Below are 26,256 nucleotides of genomic sequence, written 5' to 3' on the forward strand. Positions count from 1 at the left end.
TCACTGTCATGCCACCTGCAGCTGCCCCTGGAAACCCCGCCAAGCAAACGCAAAGACCTATGGGACATGACTATACCTGCTGCACCTCTGCAAACAGGCTAAACCTACTGAGGCCAAACTCACTCTGTAATCATGACTCTTTCAGAGCTAAAGTGGGGAGACCACAGGGAAAGTCTGTGCTTACGTGGAAATTACGAGTTGTGCCTGCAGAACACGCCAGGCTGTGTGCGAAGAGCTGATAGCAGTGCCACCCACTCTTATCTGCAGCCTTGAGGGGGCCACCAAGTGGGGGACGCAGGGCACCAAGTCCATCTCAGTGTCATGGTCTATAACGCATCTGTTCTTGGGGTTTGCCTTTGACCTATTGTAACCCTTTGCTGGTTTCCTCATGAATGAGTTCAACAAATCTTTAACATGTCTTTATTCTTAAAATATGTGTTAGCAAAGTAATAGTCTTTTAAATAGTTTAATAGTCATCATTTAAATAAGGCTTTGCTATGATTGTCCACAATTTTGTAGTTTCTTTTCCCCACACATACCTCTGACAAAATCTATTAATTCATGAGACGGCTCCTCTTTTATAAACAGGGAAAGGTGGTTTGCCTGATTTTGGGGAGTATCTTGGACAAGAAGGGGTACCCCCACTCCCCTCACAGCTGGTCACCAGGTGCCAGAGAAGCAGAACACATTGCTAGTGCCCAGGGATCCATGGGAGGGGGATGCTGGGGTAGGGGGTCCCCAAATGATGGCCAAAGGGCTGGTGCCCATAGCCCACCCATCCAACAGACTTCATGTAGAGCCGTGGTCCTCACTGGGAGGGAGTCCCTGGGGAGGGCACTGGTGATGTCAGGAGACAGTGTTGATGGTCATGGCCGGGGCGGGGGGGGGGGGGTCATCAAGAAACAAAGCGAAGTAGGTTTGGGGGCGAATGCAATCCAGCCCCTCAGCGATGCAGAGGCAGGCTGACAGCAGAGACACATCTGACCACATGGAACAGACTGTGTATGTCACGAAGCTGCTGCCACTGAAAACACTGACTCCACTCAGCTGACAGTCCCACCAACCCTGAGAGGAGGGCACTGTGCCCAACAGCGGGGGCACCTGACGCTGGGCAGTGGCCTGGCCCCGGCCCCGCCCCCCCAAACACACACACACACACACACACACACACACAGCTGAGGCTCACTCTCTCCTCTCACACATTTGGGGCAAGAGCAACAGCTCGTCAAGAGAGCCCGTCATCCTGAGGCTGCTGGTGCCAGGTCCTCAGGCGGCCGAGGGCCGGGCCACTAGAGGTCCTCACGGGCGGGGCTCAGGTCCACCCGCTGGGCCTTTCCGAACATCAGGAAGGTGCACAGCCCCAGGCTGCTGACGGCGGCCACCAGGTTGAACATGGACGTCCAAGAGCCTGTGGTCTCGATCAGGTAACCCCCCAGGCCCACGCCCACGACACCTGCACCCAAGAGAGGGGACAGCAGGATGAGTGACAGGTAGACTCGGCCCCTGCAGCCTGCCAGTTCCCAGGGCAGTGCCAGGGACACGAGCTGTGGTGGGGGTGATTGGAGGAGATGCCTGGTAGGGGCCTGAGGGGCAGAAGCTGAGTTGGGGTTTTGGAGGGGCAGAGATCGCCAGGCCGTCCAGGAAATCACTCGCCTGCCCTAACTCCCTTTACCCGCCACTGGGGCCCGGAGCACGGGCTGGGGAACGAGCCTGTCACTGTCATCTGGGCTCTTGGGCTTGACTCACATCTGGGTTACGCTCCACCAGGAAGGTGAACACTGTTCTCTCCCTGTGCCAGCTCTCCCCTCAACACACACGCACACACACAGTGGTCTGACACTGTCGGACCCCCCACCCGACCCCCCGAGGGTGCCACATACTCTGCAGGGCTCGAATAGCCAGAGGGGGTGGGAGGACACAGGAGTGGGGCAGCCAGGAGGCACCCCAGGGCCTGTGGCTTGAACCCCTCAGGTAGGTGACCCCAGCCCGCCTCTCACCTGCCAAGGCCCCAGCTGTGTTGGCCACACCTGTCAATAGGGCGGGGAGAGAGAAGGAGGACTGGTCAGAGGAATCCCACTGTGACCCTCCCATAGCAACCCCCCCCAGGAGGAGCCCCCCGTGGCCCAGGGAGGGGGCCAAGCTGAGCGAGGAACGCAGGGCTGGGGGCAGCTGCTTCCTAGTCACCAGGTGCTGCGGTCCTCACCAAAGAGAACGCCAGCGCAGGATGGGGCCAGGTCCTGGATGTTAACAGAAACGCCGCTGTGGGAAAGAGAGAATGTGGCCAGTGATGATGGGGCAGCCACCACCCCACTAAACCAGTGGTCAGTCCTCTGAGCACCTGGAGCCCAGAGACCCTCTGGGGGCACTGAGGACCCAGCCCAGCCCTGCCGGGGTGCTTGGCCCGCTGGGGTGCTCAGCCCCTCCCCTGGCACCATATTTTTTCCCCAAATGGCCCAGGTCCACATGCTGATACTCAGACAACCCTTTGCCTCCGTGGCTCACTCGTGGGGACCAGCCACACGCCCACCCTCCACGTGCCCCCAGCCAGGCAGTTTCTCCCCAGCGCCCAGGATGTGTGATACCAGGGTGCCTGAGGGTAGACGGGGTGTCTCTGGTAGATAAGATGCCCGGCGCTTACCTGTGGTTGAAGGTCTGGAGGCCGATGGAGGCTGACGCGAAGAACACAGACTTACAAAAACTCGAAGTGTGGCCCAAACACAGGGCAAAAACACTGGACAAGCCCAGGCCCATCACCTGTAGGAGAGACAATTGGTGACAGTGCAGCAGCCATGCCAGCCAACAGGGGCCCCTTCCTGGGGTGGCCTGGGCTGCACTGAACAAGGCTCAGTGGGGAAAACCCCTCCCGGGCCAGAGCCAGCCCAGTGGACACATGGGATGGGCTCCAAGATGAGCCAGCCCTGCTGGTTGGAGCTAAAGTGGGGAGGCCCCTTTACATGTGAGCAAACCCTGGCCCAGGGCACCGAGCGACACAGAGAGCCACATGCACAGCTCCGAGAAGGGCCTCAGGTGGGCCACACCGGCCCCTAGCACTTCCCAGGGCACCTTCCACCCGCCATGCTACACAGGTTGCCTTCTAGGCGAGGTGATTTGGGGACACAGCCCTTGGGTCCCAGGAAGAAAGAGGATGCCCAGAGCCATCGCACGACCTCCCTACCTGCATGAATTTCCGCACGGTGATGGTTCTATAACCTGCACAGAGGGGACACGACACGTTCCCACTGGCCCATTTGCACCCCACCCCTCCGCTGGCACCCAGATTGGGCCCCCCACACGGCTTCAGAGAGGGAGCAGGGGAGAGGAGGGCTGGGCCCCGGGCTCGAGCTGGGCAAGGCGTGAGCACATGCGTGTGAGCGTGTATGAGTGCATGTGCTCTGCAGTGCCAGTACACTGCACGACCCTGAGGCCAAGGTCAGGCAGAGCATGGGAGGAAGGCCACGCAACAAACACAAATGCATTTCTTGTTGCTTCTCCAAATTTCCTTTTTCCACAATGAGAGTATAGTACTGTAACTAGGAAAAGTAACCAACAACACTTACAAACGAGCAGATGGATGCAGAGTGGGGGTGTGCGTGTCTGTGGGATCACAGTCCCTGGGGTGCGTGCGCCTGGGTCCTAGGCTCGCACCTGGATGCAACCTCTGACCCCACCAGGTGCCCTTTCTACCTCTGAGGAAGATTGGGGGCCGTGTCCAGCCCTCGGGGCTAACTCCACAGCCACAGCAGGACTCAGGTAACTCTCTCTGTGCCCCAACCCCACCCTTAACGGGGAAACTGAGACTGGGGGAGCAGCTGGCCGAGTCAGGCCAGGAGCCAGGCTCCCACAGGTACACCTCTGGCTGGCTCTGAAGAGCTGGGCTCCTACTCTCAGGGGCATGGCCTCTTCCTGTTGCTGTAGTTACACCCCCAGGAGGGCTCCCTCCCTGCTTCCCAAAGTGAGGTGAAGCCTGGGCATGGCCCCCGGCCCATCCCTGCCCCCAAGACTCACCCTGACTGATGAGATGGTCAGAGAGAAACCCGCTCAACACACTGGCTGGGATCGCTACCAGCCAGGGCACCACGTTGAAGACCCAGCCCTGCACAGAAGGTGTGGGTACAACCTCAGAGGTGGCTGGAGCCGCAGCAGCCCCCGGGAGAGAACAAGTGGGCAGGCCCACCCACACCAAGCACTGCCTGTCACGGCTCTCCTCACCCACAGGCTGGGCCTCCCATTGTCTGCCTCTATAACCCTAAGCCACCCCACACTGGCTAAGCCAGGCCCTAGCACCGGCTCGGCAGTGGCTCCCCAAACCACACCCAGGTAGAGCTGGGGTCACACCCTCAGTCTGGGAATGTGCAGCTCAGGGGCTCCTGCGTGGAGCAGCCAAGCTGACAGGCAGGTGATGCCCCTGTCCACATCAGGCCCCTGTCCCCCCTCCTCAGGAATGGCCGTCCACAGATGGCCAGCCAGGCCTAAGCCAGGGACTCTGCCCGGGTCACAGCCCTGGGCAGTGGGGTGCGGGGCTGTGGCTTCCTGGCACGTGCAGACCAGGAAGTGAGCCCTGAGCATGAGGGTCCTCTGCGGCCATGGGCCGGAGGTGGGTTAGGGCCAGGGAGCTGGGGCGGGCCCAGGGGAGCCGGGGCGGCCCACCCACCTTGGAGCTGGGGAACGTCTCCTTAAAGAAGGTCGGCAGCCAGGACAGCAGGATGAAGAAGGAACAGGCCGCCGACAGCTGGGAGAAGATGGCTGCCCTGCAGGGGGACAGGTATAGGCTCAGGGCCACTGCCCCAGCCCCCAAACCCCACGGTGGCCAGAGGCCCTGGGAGAGTCAGGTGTGCTGGCTCTATGGTCAGTCAGTGCCAGACACACAGGGTCCCCCCAGCCGCCCGTGCCCCATATGGCGACCCCCAGGGGTCTGGCTCACCAGATGGAAGGCTTCCGGAAGAGCTGTCTCCAGGGCACCCTGCTGTGCCTGGCCACTGGCAGGCCTTGTGCCAAAACGCCCAAGGCCAGGATGAGATCTGGAGGGAGCAAGTGTTCCCATGTGAGCACTCTGGGTGGCTGCTCCCGAGGGCTGGTCCTCCCCGCTGTGTCTGGGGCCTCTGAGGGTCCGTGTTTGTCTTGAGTTTGAACGAACTTTCTGGACACTTTGCCATCCCCATCCCTACCCCCAAGTCCACCCAGCGCCCCTCCCGCCGTCTGAAGACGCAGCTGCTCCTGTGGGCTGCCTCTGCTTGGTGAGCAACTCCCCCGTGTCTGCTTTGGCCCCGGCAGAACTCTGCACACCGAACGTGGCAAAACCACAGCCGGGATCTCAGCACGCTTGTTTCCTGGGGCCAAGCCACAGCCCCAGGTCCCCTGAGCTGGCGCCACCCTGCGGATGTCCAGGCACCCGGTTGAGCCCCTGGCAGCTATGTTTGCTGCACTCGCCCACCCAGCTGCGGTTACCTTGTTCACTCAGCAGGTACCTGTACACATAATACACCCACAGCAGAGTGAGGCCGCCGGACAGGTAGAAGACGCTTTGCCAGCCATACCAATCCAGGAGCAGGGAGCCCACGGCCCCTGTCACCAGCGTCCTGGAACAAGAGAGAGGAAAACGGCCATGGTGGTGACCTAGCCTGCGAATCCCAGCCGGCGTGAGCTGAGACCCTAGAAAACCAGTGGGCCCAGGGTGTTTGTCAAGGACTGCAGCTCTGAGGAGAGACTTCCGGACGCCACGCAGCCACGGGGGACGCGGGCACGGCCATGTGGCTGCAATGTGGCTCAGGGACCTTGTGTGGCCTGAATTTCCTGCTTCTGGGCTTTCAAGTGGGCCTACATTGTGGTGTGGATCTTTTTAAACTAAAAAAGAAGAAAATGGTCACAAGAATACGCAGAACTAAAACCTCCACGCTGTTTTTAGCTCGACCCCTCACAGAGGGTGAAATTCTATAAAGATGTAAATGCAAAAACAACAGCAGCCAACCCCTCCCCATGTCCTGCTGATTCTATTGTCTCAGGACCCCCACCCTGCACACCAGCTGGCCTGTTCAGGGACCACCCCCACCTGCTGAGGTTCGGCCAGGAGACATTAAGGAGAAAAAGAGAAAAAATGCTGGGCCCCAGATTGAGGCCAGTGGGCCTGTGGGGGTCGCCTTCCTCTCTGAGCCTCCATTTCCCCATCTGTGGAGGGCAGTCTCTCCTTGCGTTTCCCCCTACACACACGGGCCTAGGATGCCCAGGTGAAATGGGATTTCAGATAAACAAGGAATCTTTGTTTGTGCACGTCCCACAGTGCGCTGGGCACCCTGGTTTTCACTGGGGGTGCTCCTGGCCCCCACAGGCATCCCTCACCACTCTGATTCTTGCCTGTACCTTGGAACAGAGAAGTGAGGGCCCTGAGCTCAGGGGTCGTGAAGCCCATTAGGACAGCGAGACGTCCTTCCGCCCTTTGGGGTGGCGCAGGGAGGAGGGTACAGGATTTTCATGTCTAGAAAGTGACCTGTGCCTTCCAGGCCGAGCTCAGGCCGCCTCCTCCATCAGAATGGTCCCCCCCACCCCGACTCCACCAGCACACATGAAAGGAAGTTTGATGAAGCAGCCGCTGCCCCAGCCCCTGTGCCAGAGCCCCAAAGGCCACGTCATCTGCCACCAGCTCCAGGGGACAGGACATGCACAAAGAGAAGCGCTCTGCAGAGATGGGGAGTCAGCACCCCCAGAACATAGAACCTGCCAGACCCATGTCACCGAGCCACAGGTGCATGCACGTGGCCTGTCCCCTCCCCACCCACCACTTTGCCCGCCTGTGAATGTACTCAAGGTCAGGGACTCACCCAAACTGGGAGCCAGCCCCCACGGTGCTGTAGGTGAAGGCACGCTCACTCTCCCGAACCTTCTGCGAGAGCAGGCTGGTCAGTGCAGGGAAGTAAACCCCTGCAACAAGCAGAGAACGCAGAGGCTCGCGGGTGCTGGGTCCCCGAGTGGCCAGCGAGGGGTGAGAGCCCGGCTGGGAAGCTCCCAGTCCCATCGACGATTCTTCAAGCTTGGGGTGCCCTTTATGTCCACCTCAGCCCCAAGGGACCAGCAGCAACACTCGGCTAAGGGGACAATTCAGCTTTTGTGACAGGCTTGCTTGAGGTCATGCCAGCAGAGCCGTGGTGGGAAAGACTTCTGGGTCCAAGCTGGCATTCCCACCACTGGCACACTGGGTTCCAGAGCTTCACACATGCACTCTGTCACACCAGCATATGCTGTCACACCAGCACGTTATCCCATCAGTACACACTGTCACACACGCTGTCACACCAGCACATGCACACACCGTGCACACTCAACTGGTGAGACCTGTTGGTCCTGTGGAACCACAATGCTGGGCCCTGGATAATGCTGCCCTGCAGCTACTCACTATGTCACCACGGGTGGGGGTGGGGAACGGCGAGGAGGGCAGTGGACCTTCCTGCTTATTTCTTTGCAACTTCCTGTGAACCCATGATTATTTCAAAATCTAGTTTGAAAAAAACTGCATTGGGGATTGCAGTGCTTGCTTGTTACGCTGTGTTTTTCGCCAAAAGCACCCAGTGGGGCTAAGAAGCCAGGGGCTGGACAGGACTTGGTCCCTGCCTGCCCATCAGGGGCCTGGCCCCAGTGCAGGAAGAGTGCCTGAGCCCTGGTCTGGCTCCCATAACAGCCACAGACCAGCTGCCCAGAGAACTGCGTCTGCCTCACAGGAAGACGGGGAGAAAGCTTGAGCTGAGGGCTACCCAGACGGGCGCCCTTCAGCCAGCTCAGGGACCTTCGTCCACAGGACAGAGAACAGCAGCCACCGGTCACATGGGGAGCATGTGGGGGGATCCACAGGAGCCTGTCTGCCAGGACCACCTGTGGGCCGGCCAGGAAAGGGGCACAGGCAAATTCTGGGAGGCCTGGGGCCCCGGGTCCATGCCCTGCCCTGGGACCAGAGGGGCAGCCAGGGTTCCGTAGCAGGTGGGCAATGTGGTGAGGAAGGGCCCAGACCCCACGCACTCGGATCGCACCCAAGAAGCACACACTGTCGGATGCCAGGCTGGTGCAGACAAGAGCACAGGAGGCTGTTCCCTCGAGGAGGGTTGTGTGCCACTGGGCTCCCTGGGGACTCTCCACAAGTGCACGGAGCCAGAGGTGCTGGGAAACCTGGCATCGCCAGCGTGCCCGTCTGCCACGAGGTACTGATGGTGAGCACACAGCAACCTGGCCGCCACCCGGGGCCCTGGCGCAGCCTTTCGGCATGGAGGACATGTGACATTAGGACGTGCCAGACTGTGAAGTGTTTCTAGAAACACTTCAGTGCCCAGCTATCAAGGCACTGCAGCACAAACTGGCTGTCCTAGGGACGAGCAGCGAGAGCTGGCAGCTGGCAGCGGGGACCGTCCTCTCGCTACCTTGCCCAGACCAAACTGCCCACCTGCCAGGCTGGAGAGTCCCCTTAGTGACAGCCCCGAGGCGTTCACAGGCCTGCTCTGATTTAAGGCATGCCACTCAAGGAGAACACATGAGCACACGTATGTGCCAGTGACCCCACTTGCACGAACACACATGCATCTGCGCAAACACACGCGTGTGCTAACACACCTAGGGCAGAAAGTTGAACGCTGGCAGCAGTGCCCCTACCTTGGAGCAAGCCTGTGAGGATACGTGAGAAGGTCATGAAGACCAGCTGGGCACTGCCCAGGTGGGCAAGCAACGGGGTGGCAGCGGTGATGAAGCCCCAGGCAGAAGCTGACAGCAGGATGACCTTCTCACCCCCGATCCTGGAGGGGCGACAAGAGGACAGTGATGGCGATGGGGGAGCTGGGCAGCCAGACCAGAAGATCCTGCCAAGGAGACACGTGGCCAGGGGGCTGGCCATCCCTCTTCGCTCAACCCTCTGTGGTGGTACTGCTGCCGTGTACCCCTCTGCAGAGGCTGAGGGTGAGAGTGCAGGGTCCAGCCTGGTCTCTGCCCCACAAACCCCAGAGCCCTCAGTGGGACCCCAGGGAGAGCCAGGTGCCACCCCCTCCCCGCCGTGCCGTGTGGATCTCGGGTCTCCCAGCTCCCTCTTCTTGGGCAGGGCCTCTCCCCACTCGGTTCCCAGGAGCCCCCTCCCCTGTGCAGCCCTCCACCAAGAGCAGCCCCAGCGGCCCAGCCTGGGGAGGGGGCGGTTACCGGTCCCCCAGGTGGCCGCCCACGATCTGTGTCAGGCAGTAGCCCCAGAAGAAGCTGCTGAGCACAATGCCGGCCTCCTTCTTGTTCCAGCCGAAGTCTTGGCTCATGGAGACGGTGCAGATGGGCATGCTGACGCGGGCGCAGTACAGCAGGCAGGTGCCCAGGAGCAGCGTGGCCGTCCATGCCTGGCACTCGGGCCTGTGGGAGATGAGGCCCAGGTGAGGAGGAGCCCTCCGCTCAAAAGTCTAAATGGCCCTCTGCTGACCCCCAGAACTCAGGCCGGGTGTGGGCGGGTTAAAGAATCCATGGTGGGTGCTCTGCTCTCCAGGACCCACAGCCAGGCACCGAGGGGCCCAGGAAGGCAGCCAGGTGGGAGATGACAGCTCGTGACCCACTGAAGGGCGGCAGGCTAGGCAAGAGGAGGCAGTGGGGAGAGTCCCTCGGCTGGGGTGGGACCACCCAGGGGGTGGGAGGAGGACAGTGGGCCCTTGCGGGTCCCCAGGAAAGCTGTGTCTGCCCAGCAGAGGACCTAGAGCAGGTGGTGCTGTGGGGCCCCTTGGAGGAACCTGAGCAGGGGCGAGGCAGCCCTGGCTGCTGGGAAGGTCGCCAGAATACTGTTCTCGGAGGGACGGTCTACTGCACTCCTGGCCAGCGCTCCTCAGCTGTCAGTCACCAAAACCAAGGGCCGTCAGCAAGTGCCACCGCCAGGAGGGACCCAGGGGACACGAGGACTCAGCGCCGGCTTGTAGGAGCCAAAGTGGGTCCTGGGACATCAGAAACCTGAGCACACTGTCACTATCGGCCTCCAGCCAAGTGACCAGCACATGACAGTAATCTCAGGTGTGACTAGGGGAGGTGGGTGTGGAGCAGACAGGACATGCTGCCCTCACAATGACTCGACCTCTACAACTGTTCTAAAGACAAAGCTTACTCCTAAAATGAGAGAGGACGGTTGAGCCTGCAGCCCTGGTTATGTGGGTGGGAGTGGGGGTGGCAGGAAGTCCCAGCGGGAGACAGCCTGGCGGGGGGGGCACTGCTAACTTGCATCTCTGTGCCTTGGGGGTCATCCTCTGAGAGTGGGGGTGGGGGTGGGGGGCGGCTGGTCAGAACAGCGGACAGGCCTGGAAGTAGCCTCAGTGGGGCCAGTAAACAGCAGGTTGACCCACAAGCTCCCAGTGCCCCAACAAGGAGCCATTGTGACCGGCTGGGAGGGAGGCATGGCAGCGTGTCCACCTCCTCCAGCCGCATGTCCACAGGGGTCCACGCCCTTCGCAAACCACAGGGTACTTTTCCGCAGCCAGGCAGCGACACAGGAGGACGCAGCCGTCCCCAGGCTTCAGGACTGTGAGGAGCCTCGTCCTGGGTGCATTCCGTCCCCCTGGGGGCTCCTGCACCCCAAAAGCACTAATAGCTGATTCAAGGTTCGAGACCACCCCTCAAGGGTTTTGGGGTAAAAGGGTCCAAGTTCTAAAGGGCTAGTCTGCTGTCCCCAAACAGGTGCCAGGACTGTGGTCTCACTGAGCCTGCAGGACAAGAGGCTGGGGTGCCACTGGGCCCCTGCTGTGACGCAGGGAAGCCTGCGCTGTCCTGGGCCTGTGTCCCATGTGTACAGTGCAGAGGCTGCACTGGACCATGGATTTCGAGCTGGGTCTCTAGGTGCTCAGAGGGGTGCCACGAGTGGGCTACCGGTTTACATATCGGACCTTCCTGTACGAGTCCAGTGGGGAACGGGATCCTGTGCTGAAAATACCCACAGCTCTGTAATTCCAGGGGCCAGCCGCTGGCAGTGCCTCCACTGAGGCAGGGAGGCGCTGCATTGGAAACTGCCCAGTGGCCCCTCACTGACTGCTAGGGAAGGGACCCTGGCCATCATGCCCCCAGCCCACCTACTGGTTCTGAAAACGTTACAGGAATGAATCAGAAGCCAAGACAACGGGAGCAATAGCACAGGGGCAGGTAGGACAGGTGTCCTTGCCCCCCGCCCCCTGGCTTGAGACACCAAGGTGGAGGCGTGCACCCGCCGGCTGGCTCACCGGCTCTCCCTCTGGTTTTTATAGAACCAAAGGTGGTGAGGTGGTGGAGGCGGGCCAAGCACCTGCAAGGCCCATGAGCCCCCAGGCGGAGCTCGCTCGGTGCCGTCTGCATCTCTGACAGGAGACTCAGGAGCTTGAGGCTGCTGTGGGCTCCTCTGGGGTTCCGAATGACCATGGGGGTGACATCCGACTTCCCGGGTGAGGCTCACCCCTGGGACTCGACAAAGCTTGCCCACCGAGCACCCCACACGGGCTTTGCCCCCAGGGCTGCAGGCCTGTTGGGGACATGCCTGCTTCTGCGCAAACACCCCCTGTGCTCGCCAGGGAAGCAGAGCAACACCGTCCAAACTGTATCCCCATTAGTCCGGCTGGCGGCCTGAGCGCCCTGGACGGAGCCACCAGAATGCCCCATGGGCATGTTTGTTCCACAGCACTGCCGTGGTCTCCAGGTGCCCATCCTGGGGGCGCAGGCAGGCCCACGGCTTTCCTGTGCCCCCGGAGGGGAGCCTCTGCATGCACGTGTGTCCGGGGCAGCAGGGCGTGGGAGTGAGGCCCCACTCCCCAGAAACAGCACGGTGCAAAGGTGCCTTTAAAAGGGAGCTTTATTCCTGTACGTGGTCAAAGCAGGGAAGGGTCCGCTGCATCCAGATGGGCCTGCACCCCCAGCACGCCCGCCCCTCCCACAGGCACAGCTTGGCAGCGGCCCTGGGAGCCTGATTGCTCTCTGGGTGGGAAGTCCAGTTACAAACAGCAGAGACTGATGGGCTCTGGAAGGTCGGCAGGGGACCGAGAACACGGTATGGACCCCTGGCCTCCTTCAAGCCACAGGAGGTCAAGAAAAGCCCATCAGCTTCCAGGTCACCGTCAGCTCTGGGCTACTGTCTGGCATGGACAGTCCCATGGGACCTGCGTGGGGAGGTTCTATCTGCTTCCCCCTGGGCCCTGGAGGCCCCCACGGCACCGTCCCTGAGCTGGCAGGCAATGCCAGCTAGGTGGCCAAAGGGATGCCCTCCTCAGCTGCTGGGGACACAGAATAAGGAAGTCTGGCTGGAGGAGGGACCCAGCTGTGGTCAGCTGAGGAGGCCGCCCTACCCAGAACCCTCCGTCCTGCGACGGGCTACGTAGGAGTAGAGGCTACGGCAGCTTGGACAGGAAAGGCTGGCGCGCTCATCTCGCCCTTTCGGGCGGGCTCTGAGCATCAGGTCTGTGCCTCCAGCTCACAAGACGCTTCCTGTGAAGCTCCTAGGACCTTCTGCTTCCTGCAAACGGCCCTGCTGCATGACAGACCTTAATGGCCTCAGACCACAGAACCAGAGTGAGGGCCGAGCCACAGCGGCTTGGGCGTTCCTCTGGGGGACCCCTCTCATTCCTGATTGCGTCTGCACATGGCACTGGACAGTGGACACAGACATGAAAAGGAGTGGGTGACCTGCCCGGGCCCTTCCTCCCCCCGTGACTCCCCCGCTGGGCCTTATCCACATCACATGGCACGTGGTGGCCAGACTCAGCCACCGGCCACAGGCTCCAGCATGAGCCCGACGGCTCCTGACTGCCCCATCAGGTGACCTGAACTGCCCCTCGGTGCCCTCAGTGTGGTCCTACCGGGCAGGGTCAGTTCCAGAACGTGAGGCCCAGCTTGTGAATGACCCTTTCTCCTCACTGACGCTGCCCTGCCTAAAGGACGCCAAAGACCCCAAAGGCCTGGAGAGGGCGCAGGGGCACTCGTGGGCCCCGGGTCTACATGGCAGGGAGGAGTGTGCAGCCAGGGTCAGAGTACTTGTGCCTCCCCCCCAGGGCAGGGGCTGCCTCCCAGGGGGAGCGCAGGCGGCCCGGAGGGACGTCTCCACACAGGACGCGCCGCCCCCTCCCGACTGCCGCCAGCGAAACCGCGCGGCCCCACCTGGACCACTGGGCGTCCTCGGCCGCGTCCCTGCGGGCTTCCTCCGGGGACTGCTGCATCGGGCAGCACTGCCGCGGCGCAGCGAGTCCCGAGCCCGGCTCCCGCCCCGCCGGCTCACGCGGGCAGCGCCGCCCAAGTCCACGTGTCAGTCCCAGCGGCGCTTCCGTCCGGCGCGCCCAGGACGTGTCGCCCCCGGACGGCCACGGCGGGCGCAATGCGGGCGGCAGGCGGGGCGTGCCTCTTGGTCCCCGCCCAGCAGACGTCCGTCGGGGAGGCCGGGCCGCGCCCCCGGGTCAGACGCTAGGTCTCGAGCCTCCTGGCTGCTTCCTCGCAGCAGCGTCCTGCCAGCGGTGGTACCAGGGCGCCCCTGCAGCGCGAAGACTGGTGAGGCTTTGGAGGGGCGGGTCCGGGGGGTGATCCTGGCCCCGGGGCTGCCTAGGACACGTTGCAGAGCGGGGCAGCCTGTGTGCCCCCATGTAAATGGGGGCGGCGGTGGTCCCCACCGCACAGGCTGAGTGCGATGAACGTGAGGGGTAGTTTTAACCCACTGCCAGCACAGTAAGTCTCAAGGATAACCAACTTTTCCAACACGCCTTTGGAGGTGGGCTCCAGCCGATCCTGAACCAGGTGCCAGCGCGGGCGGCTCAGTGCCATCCGTGTCCACGCTGCAGGTGCTTGCTGAAGGGGCCTGAGCTCTTCACAAAAGTGATCTGGCCTTGGACCGCCGCCAGACCCAAGCTGGGTCCCCAGCGGGTTTCATGCCCATGTGACGGGCACAGCCAGCAGGTGAAAGTTGGGACCACTGGGTCACAATGGCAGTGGCTGTTTCCAGCCACTGTGCTGTCTCCAGCTGCCGCCACCTCACATACCCTCCCCACCTCAACCCGTCCTCCCAAGCGGCCTAGCGACTGGGCAACCCCACCGAGCCCCCTCGAGGCTTCCTCTCACTTAGGACAGCCTCACCCTCACCGTCCCCATGCGAGGAACGCTGGAGAACTGCTGCTAAACTTGCAACCAAAACATGCCACTGTCTAGGACTTCACTTCTGTCCACTGCACCAGGCTCCGATGGTAACTTTCTACAAAACCCCAGAAGCACAGTCATGGTCACCTGACTGCCCAAAGTCCTTTTCCTCCTGGAGCTGCTGTCCTGCAGGGGGTACAAACAGAGTAAAGGAGGGCAGGGAAGGGTTGCTTCTGCAAATAGGCTGGGCCAGGCACTGTCCCCAAGATGAAGTCTGTTCAAGCAAAGGAGGAAGCAGGTAGGTTGGAACAGGAGGGGCAGGGCCCTGGGCCACAGGGGGCTGGTGGGGTTGAGGAGGGGAGAGAGGAGGCAGGTGAAAGCAGGGGTGGCCAGGTGGAGAGCAGCAGGGCTCTGAGGGTGGGAGCCATCGGGGTGTCACCATCACCTGGCTGCTGTGTGCACAGCTCAGGGTACCCAGGGTGGAGGTAGGGTGGCCATGGCCACAATACTCCAGCCTGGAGGCGAGGTGAGGGGGCCCTGTGGGCTGAGTGCACGGGCCGGTGAATGAGGGTTCGGGGGTGGGGGGCCTGAGAAGGATCAAGGGTGAGCCTCAGACACCTTCCCGAGACCCTGAGCCTGGCAGGGCTTCCGGTCCTGAGAAGGAAGGTTCGGTGGCAGCCAGAGCTGCTGCACGAAGTATCACATTCCAAAGGGAGCCTACGAACACCTGGTGTTGGCAGTGGCCAGGAGACACATGCTCTCTAGGCTTCTAGCTGATTCTGTGAGCCACCCCATACCCAACCAACTGCCCTTGAGGTTCAGGGTGGAAAATGACTGGGGGCCGTGTATGGAGACTAGAGCAGACGGTTTAACACCTGGTGTTCAAAAGGAGGGCGCTGCTGGTGACAGACCTGTGCCCAGCTCCCTTCTCGCTTGCGGCTCTCCATTTCCTTCCAGTGCTGCTGTGCAGACATGCCACCGAGTTCTAACACGAACTCACGCCGATTGCGCCTGTCGTCTGGGTCCTTCCGCAGCCTCCAGAGCTATGCCCACCATGCAGGCCCTGCGCCCAGCAGTGCCGCCTTCTGTAAACTGCAGACCAAGCAGACATGGGCCTGGGTCTCCCTGGGGCCCCCGTCACTCTGCCCCCTTTGCAGCCTGCCGAGCAGTTTCTCCCTGAGACGAGTCTGAAGCAACACTACGAAGGCCCTTGGCCCGCTGCTGACAGGTAAGGAAGACCCAGGGTCTCGGCCCTGGGCACACCTTATAGACCAATGGAGGGAGGTGCCCCCTTTCCCGCTGAACCAATCTTTTAAACGGCAGGGGGAGCAAGGACAGAGAACCGTGCAATTTTACTAGAAACCAGAGACGAACTTTATGATGATAACAGACTCAGAGCGATCCCGGTTCTACATGTGGAATTCTGGAAGGTTCTGCAGCAGCTCAACTCTTCTCAAAGTGCTGATGAGCTCACCTCCCAAATCTTACAAACTGCTATTACAACATTTCTGTTTTAAGAATACAGTCGGGATGCCCAGAGATTAGGACTCGCCAGCCCCCACCCCCCGCCGAGTCTGCGGCCGAGCCCCCCCCCCCCCCCCCCCCCCCCCCCCCGCTCACCCTGGGTCAGTGTGGCCGGCCACCCGCCCGCCCACGTCCCTCCCGGGCGCCTCCAGCCCTGCTGTGGGAATCCTCGGTGGTTGGGCTGTGTGCTTCACTTCCAGAAGCCAGCTGGGCAAGTTACCACACCGTCAGACACTGGTCTCTGAGACAGGAAGCCTTGCTCGCGGGCTGCAGGGTGAGAAGTCCCAGGCCGGGGGAGGCACGCCGACCGGCGGCCGCCAGAAGCTCCGTCGCTCTGGTACAGCTCACGCGCCCACCAGACCTGGGACCCCTCCGAAGCCGGCAGGCACATGCAGCAGCCCAGCAGTGGCACCCCGTCGTCTCCCTGCCCCAAGCGGCCTGTGCGAATGGAGTCTCGCCCCACGCAGGGCAGTGAGCCTGCTCGCTCAGCGCCCACAGCAGGCAGGAGGGCTCTGTGGGACTTGCTGCTGTACACATGGCAGCCCTCAGAGGTGCGTGTGGACACAACCCACGTGTCCAGGTGATTCCTTCTGCTGGTCCTTTGGGTGAGAGCAGGGTACATGAGTCTGGTAGACTTTCTTCTGAACCATGCTCAGACTGGACCCCCCGTGAACCTGGCCTTCCAGCCGGGAGACTTACAAACACTGCAGACGGAGCCAGGCCCCGCGTTTCTATTTACTTCTACACACTCCCCCCCCACTCCCCCACAGACGACTGGTGTTAGGAACAATAAACCCAGACGATCGATCCCCCACCCCAGGACCTCACAGTGCTGGGGCTGGGGCTGGGGCGCAGCCTGCTGACCGCCGAGCCGTGACTGGCATCCTTCAAGGGCAAACCAGCTCAGGACAGGACAGTCCACCGACGGCAGAAGTGTCTGCCACAGCCTGCATCCCAGGCCCACGTAAGTGACCTCGCCATGAGGAAGGGAAACACCTCATGGCGCCCAGCACCACCAAGAACCACTGAGAGAGAGTGCCGCGGGAAGGGTGCCAACACGGCACTGCCACGGGGGGACAGTGATGGGAGGCTCTCCTGGCCTGTGTGCTAATCCCAAGAGGCCCGGGCGTCCTAACGTCTGCATTCCACAGTGCCCTGCTCCCGCCAGCACTACGGCCCTTCACGAAAAGGCACTGGAAACTGTCACTGCAGGTGTGTGTCAAGTGTCCTACAACTGCCTCCGTCCAGGAGGGCGTTGACGCCCTGACAGCGTGGGAAGCACGGCCCGGATGCACATGGGCACGAACACCCCAGCAAGAAGGGCCTGCGCTCGCTGCGGCCGTGCCTCGACCTCGGATGTTTCCAGTTCAGCTCCCCGTCATGCGGCGGCTGGCCCAGAGAGCGCTTCCTGCACCAAGTGAAACCTAAGTGCTAGAGCTCCAAGAACACGACAGATTTCAAACCACACACATGCAGACACACCTGAACGAGACTCAACAGTGCTGTTTGGAGAGGGCCCAGACAAAGCGAAGCGTAAGGGCTGTGAGAGCCAAGCTCCCTTGCAGCCTCCAGTTCTCAATAGAAATGTGGTGGTGTGGTGCTTAGCTGTCATTCTTATTAAAATATCTTTATGGGAGGAAAAAAGGAGCCTTCAGAACCACTCTGAGGAAAGCATGCAAACTTTTACTGTGAAGTTAAGAACAGGCAACAAAAGCAGCCTGCTCCAAATTTTTCAAGGTGCAGGAGGGGCAGGCATGGCCCACAGGCCTGGCACGGAACTACAGCAGCCAAGCGTGTGAAGCACGACGGAAGGCCATGGAGATGGAGTTTACATGACCGATTCCACAACACAATTGACCATAAAGCCGAAAAAGCAACACACATGGTGTCAGAGTAACACCCATGAAAAGCTACCCTTGTCCTGGCTGACACCACGTGAAGTCCTACGTCTGACTCAAGGTATGAGGTCAGCAGGTACGCACACAGAGCGCTGAGGCACCGGCGCCCTTACTCTGGTCCTTCACACTGGGACACGACAGACCGGAAGGGGGTCCCGCTCGCTAGCCCGACCGGCAACGTCTCTAACATAAAATGTGTACAATTCTTTCTGAACCCTCTGGGTCTGTCACTCCACAGAACTAAGAGTGCACAGAAATAAGAAGAGACATCACAGCGCCTTAAGCCGGTTAGCTCAGTTGGTTTGAGCGCGATCCCTACATGGGCCACTGGGAGCTGCGCCCTGCACCACTGGATTGAAACAACGACCTGACTTGGAGCTGACGGGTCCTGGGAAAACACACTTAAAATAAATAAAATTTAAAAATAAACAACGTGTCCTCCACATCTTTGCTCTACGAATCCCCACAACACAGGTCATGTCCGGAGACCTCCATCTCAAGTGCCAGTGCGGACAAGCACGTGCCTCTTCCAGAACCTGGAAACCATCATTCAAAAGCCAGAACGTACCAGTTCTCACTGGCTTGGCAATAATCCCTATGCTCTGGAAAGGTTCCAAACTACGGGCTACTCCTCACATGACTCTGCTATCAGGAACACAGAGAACCAGAATACTCTCAAGTTTTATTGATTTCAAGGCACTTGTCACAAGAAAGAATAAAGACAAGAAATAACTATCTCTGTAAAATATTACATTTTAATAAACAGCGAGATCCAAATGAGAAAACAGAACAATCAAATTATTCTTAACATTCATGGTCTTTAAAGTTTAGTTTGCTGCAAAAAAGTGACAAATGGGAAAAGACTACAAAGCCCCGTCCCTCCCCTCCTTGAAGGAGAGGTCCAGCCTGCTGCTAACAGGTAGGTCGTGGGAACAGTAACTCAACCTCTTAACTAGAGCAAAAGGAAGCAAGAATAACATCTGAATTCTGTCTCGCCAGCACCTGGCTCACAATGGTGCAGCAATGGCTTGTTAAGCCACACACTGACTGAAGTGGTAAATCAAATACCAACACTTAGTCTTGTAACCACTTACTAACACATCAGGCACGTGACAAAGCCCGTTCAGGCCCCAAAGGTCTGTGGTAACTCCTGCGTCAGGACTCCCAGTACCACACCTCAGACCCTCTCATTTGAAGACTATGTCAAGTTGATTACATATTAATTATGCACGTAAACAATCATATATGTTAGTGACAAAAAATCAGGAACATGCTGAATTATCTGATGTTTTTCTAAAAATGCAGTTTCATTTCCACCTCTCTCCTCGTATTTGTCTTCCACCTTCTGTTGTATTTAAATATTAATTATTCGAAGATTAAAACCCCCTTTTCCCCTCACTTATTTTTATCCTCAAACCCAGAAGAAATCCTACCGGAAGGTCACACCTGAGATGACCACTGAGACAGTCAGAGTTGAAACATCACTTCTAGGGAGTAAGGAAACGACCCCCCCCCTTCACGTTCACAAAATCGAAGGGGCAGCACGAGGGCCAGTGAGAGGCCGGAAGGGTCTAGGAGGACCGCAGGTTTCACCAGCCAATGATGACTGACTTCCACCAACCAACCCCCCAGGGAAAGGGAATGCTGCCAGAGCTCTACCCCCCGAAGAGGGTCTCCCAGCCTCCAAGTGGCAGCAGAGAGCGAGCGTTAGGTGGAGAGCCGCTGGCACCACACACACTTGATGGTAAGTGCTCCAGATGATGGACGGCTCGGGAGGAAGCTGGCCCTAGCCCTCAGGGGCGGACCACCCGCCTGGCCTTGCTTGTCAAGACAAACACAGGCCCCAGATTCAGCTGCTACTGGCACTTCTCTCCATCGAGCCCCGGGAAACAGAACAAGCAATCTGCCAGGGCTGACTGAGTCCCAGCCACTCGGGCAGGTGTGCCCAGCTCTCGGGCACCTTTGTCACCACCTCCACGACACTGGCACTGAGTGGTCAGGAGCACTGTAATGACCCACAAAATTGTCTTCTCGCGTCAGCGCCCAGGAGAGGCTGCTGGCGCTCCGAGTTACATCGGCTCTCGTGTCTCACCAGCTACACCGTTGTCATTTGCAAGCTGCCCACCCTCGGGCAGGGGACAAATGTGAGAGCACAGAATGAGGACATCTACAGAACTGGCTGACAACGCGAGCCGATGAGACAGCAGCACAGGCTGAAGGGCAGGTTGGCCGAGGCTGAGCACACGCCCAGGCACGTGGGCGGTCTGCCCTGCTGCCCGCTCCCAAGCACATGGACCGGGCACCGTGGCCTCCAGCTGGGGCACCAGGGAGGTGATGGCCACTGCCATCACCACGGGGAAGGAAGCCCCAAAAACGAAAGTTTGTGTGAGATGACAAACTTTCCAGAGGCCACTTTGGTCATTCTTGAAATCAAAGAGAAACCTTTATTTTCAATAAAACTGCCTAGAAGAGCTGGCTTGCTGATTTACCAGGAAAGAATCTCTCACCACATACAGCACCAAAATATATATTTGAAAAATTAAAAAACACACAGCCCACCCCTCACACACATCCCCTAAAGCCGCACAGCCCAGACGGAAAGGGGAAAGAAATCAAACTCGATACCCTGACACGAAACAAGGCTTTGAGTTAGGATTTACAAATTTATAGTCTTTCCTATGAAAAAAACAGAACAAACAAAAGACCAAGGGGTAAGGACCAACTTCTAGACCAAGGCCTGACGAGGCTTCAGAGAATCAAGGAAATGCTGCTGCCTACAAGCTAACAGAAAGCGAAACAATGGTCAGTGCTTCTCGTCACCTCTGGCTGGGAGGCCGGAACATGGACCGGATTCCCCAACAGCACAGCGCAAGGCGCCACCAAACCCTTCAGGAGGAGGGCCCCACGAGCGAGCGCTGGGTGACACCGCCATGCCAACACCTCAGGACACACCGTGGTGCAGTTGGCCGCCAGGCTTCCAAAGAGATGGACGCCGTCTCTCACTGCGAGCTTTCCAGCGCTTACAAGGGCCAGTTTGCCCATTAAAAAGATGCTGGGTCAAAAAAAAAAAGTAAAGGGGGGAAGAGTTCTCTACTGCAGTAAAAATCTGTCAGTCACAGGGACAGGCCAGCAGGCCGAGCGGGCGCAGTGCGGGGCCTGCTCCCAGGCCTACTTGGGCTCCTCGATCACACCTTTGCTGAGGTCTGTCATTTTGGGATATTTCACTTTCTTCTGGTCCAGCTCATTCTGAGCCCAAAGGAGTAGTTTCAGTAATTTCGCCAGCTTGGGTGTGGACTCACGATTTTCATAGTCTAGGACAGCTTGGTTCACTTCGCTCCACACCTAGAAAAGAAACATATCCGGTGACAACCAACACACGCGTAGGGCACCAGCCGAAGAGTCGACCAGAGCATGCACTTTGAACCTCTTAGAGACCAATCTGACACAGGCAGCTTGTTACTCATCTAAACCAACGTGGAGCCTGTAACGTGAAGCACCCTGGAGGACGGGGACGCATGTTCCCACACAGGAGCTCACGGTCAGGGTGGTCAGTGTCACATCTGGCCTGGATGGCAGTTAAATGCCACCAGCAGACTGGAGGGGGCTGCGTGTGAGGAAGACTGGAGAGGCTGATGCCAGCAGAACACCCGCCAGGGACCTGAAGGACACACCTTCAGTACCGGGGGCGATGGGGGACGGGAGCTGCGTCTGGGGCAGTGACGAGCCCCATTGGCTGGCACACAGAAGCAGCAGTGAGAACATCTCAGAAGCAAGTATGGGGTTTTCAGTAAAAAATACTAAGAGTCTTCAAAGAACAAGAAGAAGATACAGGAGAAAATCGGCAGAGGCCTGATATAGGGGACCCTCGCACAACGCAGGTTTGAACTGCAGGGGTCACCCTGGTGTGCGATTTTTCAGTAAGGACACAGCCGGCCCTCCAAATGCCGGTTTTTCACACCAGCAGTGAGGACCTGCGATGCAGAGGGCCTACTACATGCTCTGTTCTACACGAGTTATACGGGACGTGAGCATTCGCAGGGGTCCTGGACCCAAGTCCCTGGGGGACCCAGAATGACTGTATAGTACTTCAGTCTTTGGGGTTTTTCGACTGTGTGGGACCAGCGCCCCTACACCCGGCGCTGCTCAAGACCAGAGGCTGACGCCACCCCACGTGTGTCGCTCAGCACCGTCACCTGTCGGAGCCCTGTGCAGGTGGGCGGGCAGGGTCCCGCCGCCGTACCTTCTGCCTCTGCATCATGTTCAGAAGGTCCCCGAAGGGGGACTCCTCGGGGTTGTCAAAGGCCAGCAGAGCCAGCGTGCGCTCCATCTCCGTCAGGCACTCGCGGCTCTCCTCCCCCTGCTCTGCCAGCTGGGTCTGCGCGAACTCCAGCGCTGCCTCCGTCTCCCGCTGCCGGATCAGCTCGATCAAGTGCTGTTGCTGGTCAGGGCCAAGACGGATGGGTCACAGGCCGCAGCCAGGCCCAAGGGCATCCCCCACACATCTGAGTTATTACGTTCGTACTCTTAAAGCACGAGCACCTCTGAATACACACGACAGCTACCTCGACCCCTTGCCCACACAGGTCCCAGCACCACTCGTGCCGTGAGCTGAGCCACGGGCAGTTCCTGACGTGGCCGTGCCCGCCAGCCCACTCACCTGCAGGTGGAAGTACAGGTACCGGTTAGTGTCCAGCAGCTCGGGGTGCAGGCTGTTGATCAGGGCGATCGCCTCTTGAATCTGGCCTTTCAGGAGCATCTCACGGATTTTGATTCGCTCGTCAAGGGTTTCCAGGTCCACACTAGGTTCGATCCCGGACTCCATTCGAAACTTCTCCGCGGCTTCCTTGAAGCCCTCTGAAATGACAACCGTCCTCACTGCTCGGAAAGTCAGCAAGACACTGACACAAAACCTCTTCGTTGCCTGTAAGCCCATTCACCTCAAGTAAATAACCCCGATGTGTAACTTCCTTAGGGGTTTGTATTAATATCGCTGCCATTTCCCAGTCATGCCCAGTTACATGCAAGGAGAGTGTACCCCATTCCTTTCCACCTGCTCCCAAACCTCAGCCCCCAGCCAGAGGGGACAGCGAACGCTCGGAAGCCAATGTACTTCTGTGGGCTCCCCGAAGACACTGCAATCCCAGGGCCCGGTGACGTGACACACAGCCCCACCTTCTAGGCGGCAGGGACCCGGCCACACCCACCACAGGGAGGCTGCGGCCTACACATCAAAGTGGCGTGTGTCTCTCCACACGCACAGGCACACGCACGTGCATGCACGCATGTGCACACACCCACATTTCCTCCTCACTTTTCAAAAAACATCTTAACAGAGACTAAGGGGGTGGGTGGGGAAGGTGCTGAGAACTAGGGAAGGAGACGCATCCCTTCGGAAACGTCTGTGCTGTCTTATCACGTGGAGTCACCCTTTTCAGTTCCAACACCCAGGAGGACAGAGTGTTAGCGACAGGCCACTTTCGTCTCCCGCATGCTCCGCCCTTCCCCCTGTCCTCTTCTGCGCTGGGTACCTTCTAGAAACAGTCCAGAACAATTTACCCGACTGGCCAGAAGAGCCTGACGACTTGGGCTGTAACTGTACTTCAGAACATTCGTAATGACCCTGATGGACTCCCACAGTGTCCAGAAGCAAAGAAACGGTTTTTGCCTTCGCTCTCAGGGACCTGGAGCAATGATTTTCCCTCCAGAAGAGGGTATCTTCAACATGATACTGTATGAAGTTATTAGTTAGCACTGCGTGCTTATAAAGCCTGAACAGCGCAGAAGTTGCCAGGGGACCTCAGCGTACAGTTCTGACCACGTGTACAAAGGGGGGAGGAGGAGGTGGCATCCTGATTGCAAGCCGTTACCTGTGACCAGGTAGTTCATGATGAGCCGATTCATGTCTGCTCGCTGGACATGTAAGTTATTGAGTTTTTCCATCCACTCATCTTTCGTGATTTCATCGGGTTTTTCTGCATAACTCATTCTGATTTATTTCTACAGGAAAAAAAATATTTAACAATTGGTAAAGAATTCTGTCACAATTATAGTCATTTCAGAAATAAACACAGAGACGTAGTAAGAAGTAAGATGGAGCGAGTAGGAAGACACTTGAAATCTGAAGTACGGTGAGTGCAAAGGGCCTGAGACCTGAACGCAGGGCTAGGGACCAGGAAGGAGAAGGATGATGCAAGAAAGAGCCAAGGGACTTAGAACCCAGAGGTCAAGAGGTTGGCTGCGGTCAGACTAAGGCCCTACTGGCTGGGGAAGGGGCTTAGATGGCTTCTCCCCTACGTGCAAAGGGCAGCCGCAGAGATGTAAGCCAAAGAATTACGTGCTATGATGTTCACGCTCAGCAGGCGCTCGCAATTGCCCACCCACCACACTGACAAAAACGAAGGAGTCTGACGCTACCAGTGTAACAAAGACACGCAGTTCTCTGAAACTGTCACACCACTGTCAGAACACACGAGCACTGCAAAAACATTTGGCATTCTCTGTACAGCTGAACACGTGTGCTCTGCACCGCCCAGCAATTCTCCTGCTAGACTGACCCCCTCGAAAACTCACATCCGGGCACCAAACACAAGACTGTTCACAGAAAGTGTTCAAAACGGCAGAAACGTGGCAGCCACGGCCCGGGTGTCAACAGCAGCACGGACAAAGAGCTGTGGTTCCTAGGCCCCAAACCCTTGGGCAGATGTTTTAGAATCCAGAATGTTTCAGGTTGTGCAAAGACTACATACAGTGCAATCTACAGTATAGCATGTGCATTTGACATCCTCCCCAGGTCTGGGGCAGAACCCATAACCACTTATTATTTCCCCTGTGAAATGTGAGTTTTTGTGCTGAGTGGGATGGAGGCTATGATACAGCCTTGGCCAGGTCGGGCTTTGCTACCAAATAAGTGTAAAACAAAAACAGACACTTTTGGTCTTCAGAGTGATTTGGATTTTAGGATTGCTGAGAAGGGACGGTGATCACGTACTCACGTAAGAAAATTTACTAAAGTAGTTAAGAGAAACGAACACCACGGGGATGAGTCTTAGAAACCAGCCGGGTGAATAAAGCAAGTTGCAACGAAAGCCCAGATGTGGCAGACACTTTTGTAAAGAACAAAAACAAGAGAAACTACATAAAGTGTGCTTGGGCAGTAAGTACTTAGGAAACATGAAACGTAGAAGGCGGCTATGGTGGGAACAGCGGCAGAGGTGCCGGCCCTGGGAATGCCAGCGGGGCTCTTGAGATGGGTGGCGAGCCCACCACTGTCCACTTCGTCACTGGCATACACGTTATGGACACTACTTTATACGTGGCAAAGCATGTGCCAAATTGCTTCAATAAACTAAAAAAACTTAAAAGACAGCAAAAGTGGGGCGGTGAGAGTTGAGCAGGAAGACCAACAAGGAGCCACCCAAACAAGACGACAGACAGCAGGAGCTGGAGACACAGCTGACTGAGATTCTGTGACAAGCCTCCTGCTGAGCCCAACGTGGCGGATACAAGACGACACCGACACTGGAGGTTTGGAGCTTGAGACCTGGAAGGATGGGGCCACAAATGAGGAGGGACGGGGGAGGAACAGGTTAGAGGAGCAGGGCGAGTCTGGGCTGACATGGAGACGGCCAGCTGCAGAAGTCAAGCAGACACCTGATTACAGGTCCCCACCTCGGCGCTGGAAACAGTCATCGGGGAAACATCCGCCAAAAAATACGGAAAGCCCGGAGCTTGGCGAAGATCAGGGAGGGAGAGCTGGGGAAGGAAGCGAAAGGGCACAGGATCAAGTCCCCAGGTCCTTGGGAGAGGCCGAAAGACCACATGCATCTCACACGAACGCCCGTCTCTCCGGGCTGCTGTCAACTGCTTAAGTCACTCAGGCCAAATTCTCCTCCCTAGACAGTCCGAGGTGACCTGGGTCAAACAAGGCGCGTTTCTCCGTGTTTCCGTGGGAATCAGCGACCACACCAGCACCACTCCCTGGCGGCGAGAGCGCTGTTTGAAAGCAACAACTTCGGAGAGCCGGTCGGTTCCGTTTCGTGCGGGAAGAACTCGGCAGCTGAACGCTCCACACGCACAGTCGGACGCCCCAATTCTGAAGGCGAGGAGCCCGCGCTTCCGGGCGGCAACCGCGTCCCCGCCGGTTGTTTCTGCTCGGAAGCAGTTGGCACAAAAAGCGCTCCCGCCAGACACATGTGCTACGCGTCCCTCGTCTAGTCAACGACACGCAGCGCGGAGCCGCCCCTGCCGTGTGCGCCCAGTGAGAGCCACACCGAGTCACGGCGCCGGCACCGCCACGCTGCGGCGCCCACTTTGCGGGGAGGACAGGGGGCAGTTTGACTTGCAAATCCAGGAGGCGCCGCCTCCACCCGAGAGCTCGCTCGGATCCTGACACCTGCTCGGACCTTCGACGCCTCACGGCCCCCGGCGCGGGTCCGGCCCGGCGCACCTCGGCGGCACGGTAACCCGGCCTCGGCCCCCACGCGGCCGCGAACCCCACCCGGGGCCTCGGCGCCCACGCCGGCCTCCTTCCCGCCCCGCTGCGCTCCCGTGGGGACGCTTGGCCCCACCGCCTGGGCCCGCCGCGGCCATCTTACCGTGCGGATCCCGCCTCCCGCGCTGCGCGGTCTCCGCGGCCGCTCGGGGGGCCGGGCCGGGCGGGGAGGGGGCGGCGGCGCCGGGGAGGGGGAGGCGGAGGCGGGGGCCGCGGCAGAGGCGGGGGCGGGGGCGGGGAACGGGAGGGCAGACGCACCGGCGGCCGCCCCCTCAGCCTCTTCCCGCG

The 26,256-nt window shown here is 59.0% G+C and overlaps 3 protein-coding genes and 1 long non-coding RNA gene across 7 annotated transcripts in view; 2 read left to right on the forward strand and 2 right to left on the reverse strand.

Moving 5' to 3' along the window:
• Positions 1–404: 404 nt before the first annotated feature.
• SLC17A9 (solute carrier family 17 member 9) lies at positions 405–13,305 on the reverse strand. Its single transcript, XM_019753494.3, has 13 exons — positions 13,093–13,305; positions 9,160–9,357; positions 8,626–8,765; positions 6,813–6,912; positions 5,446–5,576; positions 4,922–5,018; positions 4,652–4,748; positions 4,006–4,093; positions 3,176–3,210; positions 2,639–2,754; positions 2,204–2,259; positions 1,998–2,027; positions 405–1,453 (listed from the first exon to the last, which is right to left on the reverse strand). The coding sequence occupies exons 1-13, from the start codon at positions 13,149–13,151 to the stop codon at positions 1,290–1,292; spliced, it is 1,311 nt and encodes a 436-aa protein (XP_019609053.1). The 5' UTR covers positions 13,152–13,305; the 3' UTR covers positions 405–1,289.
• A 38-nt stretch (positions 13,306–13,343) lies between these two features.
• On the forward strand, positions 13,344–15,635 carry LOC109459191 (uncharacterized). Its single transcript, XR_002139355.3, has 3 exons — positions 13,344–14,353; positions 15,013–15,283; positions 15,379–15,635. It is a non-coding gene; the product is annotated as an uncharacterized LOC109459191 (long non-coding RNA).
• Positions 15,636–20,126: 4,491 nt separating this feature from the next.
• On the reverse strand, positions 20,127–26,256 carry GID8 (GID complex subunit 8 homolog). Of its 3 annotated transcripts, none has more exons than XM_074317215.2 (5): positions 26,072–26,256; positions 23,345–23,474; positions 22,135–22,331; positions 21,718–21,915; positions 20,127–20,819 (listed from the first exon to the last, which is right to left on the reverse strand). In XM_074317215.2, the coding sequence occupies exons 2-5, from the start codon at positions 23,460–23,462 to the stop codon at positions 20,646–20,648; spliced, it is 687 nt and encodes a 228-aa protein (XP_074173316.1). In that variant the 5' UTR covers positions 23,463–23,474; positions 26,072–26,256; the 3' UTR covers positions 20,127–20,645. The 3 variants fall into 3 exon arrangements, with proteins under 3 accessions (XP_074173316.1, XP_019608953.1, XP_074173317.1); XM_019753394.3 differs by lacking the exon at positions 26,072–26,256 and adding an exon at positions 25,307–25,437; XM_074317216.2 differs by lacking the exon at positions 26,072–26,256 and adding an exon at positions 25,146–25,292.
• DIDO1 (death inducer-obliterator 1) overlaps positions 25,800–26,256 on the forward strand; it is a 51,159-nt gene continuing 50,702 nt past the window's right edge. For both annotated transcript variants that reach the window (XM_019753390.3, XM_074317212.2), the window contains exon 1: positions 25,800–25,935. The gene's annotated coding sequence lies outside the window, so the exon portion shown is untranslated. The remainder of the gene's footprint in view (positions 25,936–26,256) is intronic.

Source organism: Rhinolophus sinicus, chromosome 13 (assembly GCF_057876585.1).
Source record: "Rhinolophus sinicus isolate RSI-liver-muscle chromosome 13, RSI-T2T, whole genome shotgun sequence".
NCBI lineage: Eukaryota > Metazoa > Chordata > Mammalia > Chiroptera > Rhinolophidae > Rhinolophus > Rhinolophus sinicus.

Bases quoted from the DNA above. Each gene is read 5' to 3' on its own strand.
- SLC17A9 (XM_019753494.3), bottom strand. From the start codon at position 13,151: ATGCAGCAGTCCCCGGAGGAAGCCCGCAGGGACGCGGCCGAGGACGCC. The intron at 5,577-6,812 runs GTGAGTCCCTGA...CTCTTGTTCCAG, and splicing joins GGGGCTGGCTCCCAGTTTGG to GACGCTGGTGACAGGGGCCG. The intron at 4,094-4,651 runs GTGGGTGGGCCG...CCTTCTGTGCAG, and splicing joins AGACGTTCCCCAGCTCCAAG to GGCTGGGTCTTCAACGTGGT.
- GID8 (XM_074317215.2), bottom strand. From the start codon at position 23,462: ATGAGTTATGCAGAAAAACCCGATGAAATCACGAAAGATGAGTGGATG. The intron at 22,332-23,344 runs GTAACGGCTTGC...TTGTCATTTCAG, and splicing joins CATGAACTACCTGGTCACAG to AGGGCTTCAAGGAAGCCGCG. The intron at 20,820-21,717 runs GTACGGCGGCGG...TTTCTTTTCTAG, and splicing joins ACATGATGCAGAGGCAGAAG to GTGTGGAGCGAAGTGAACCA.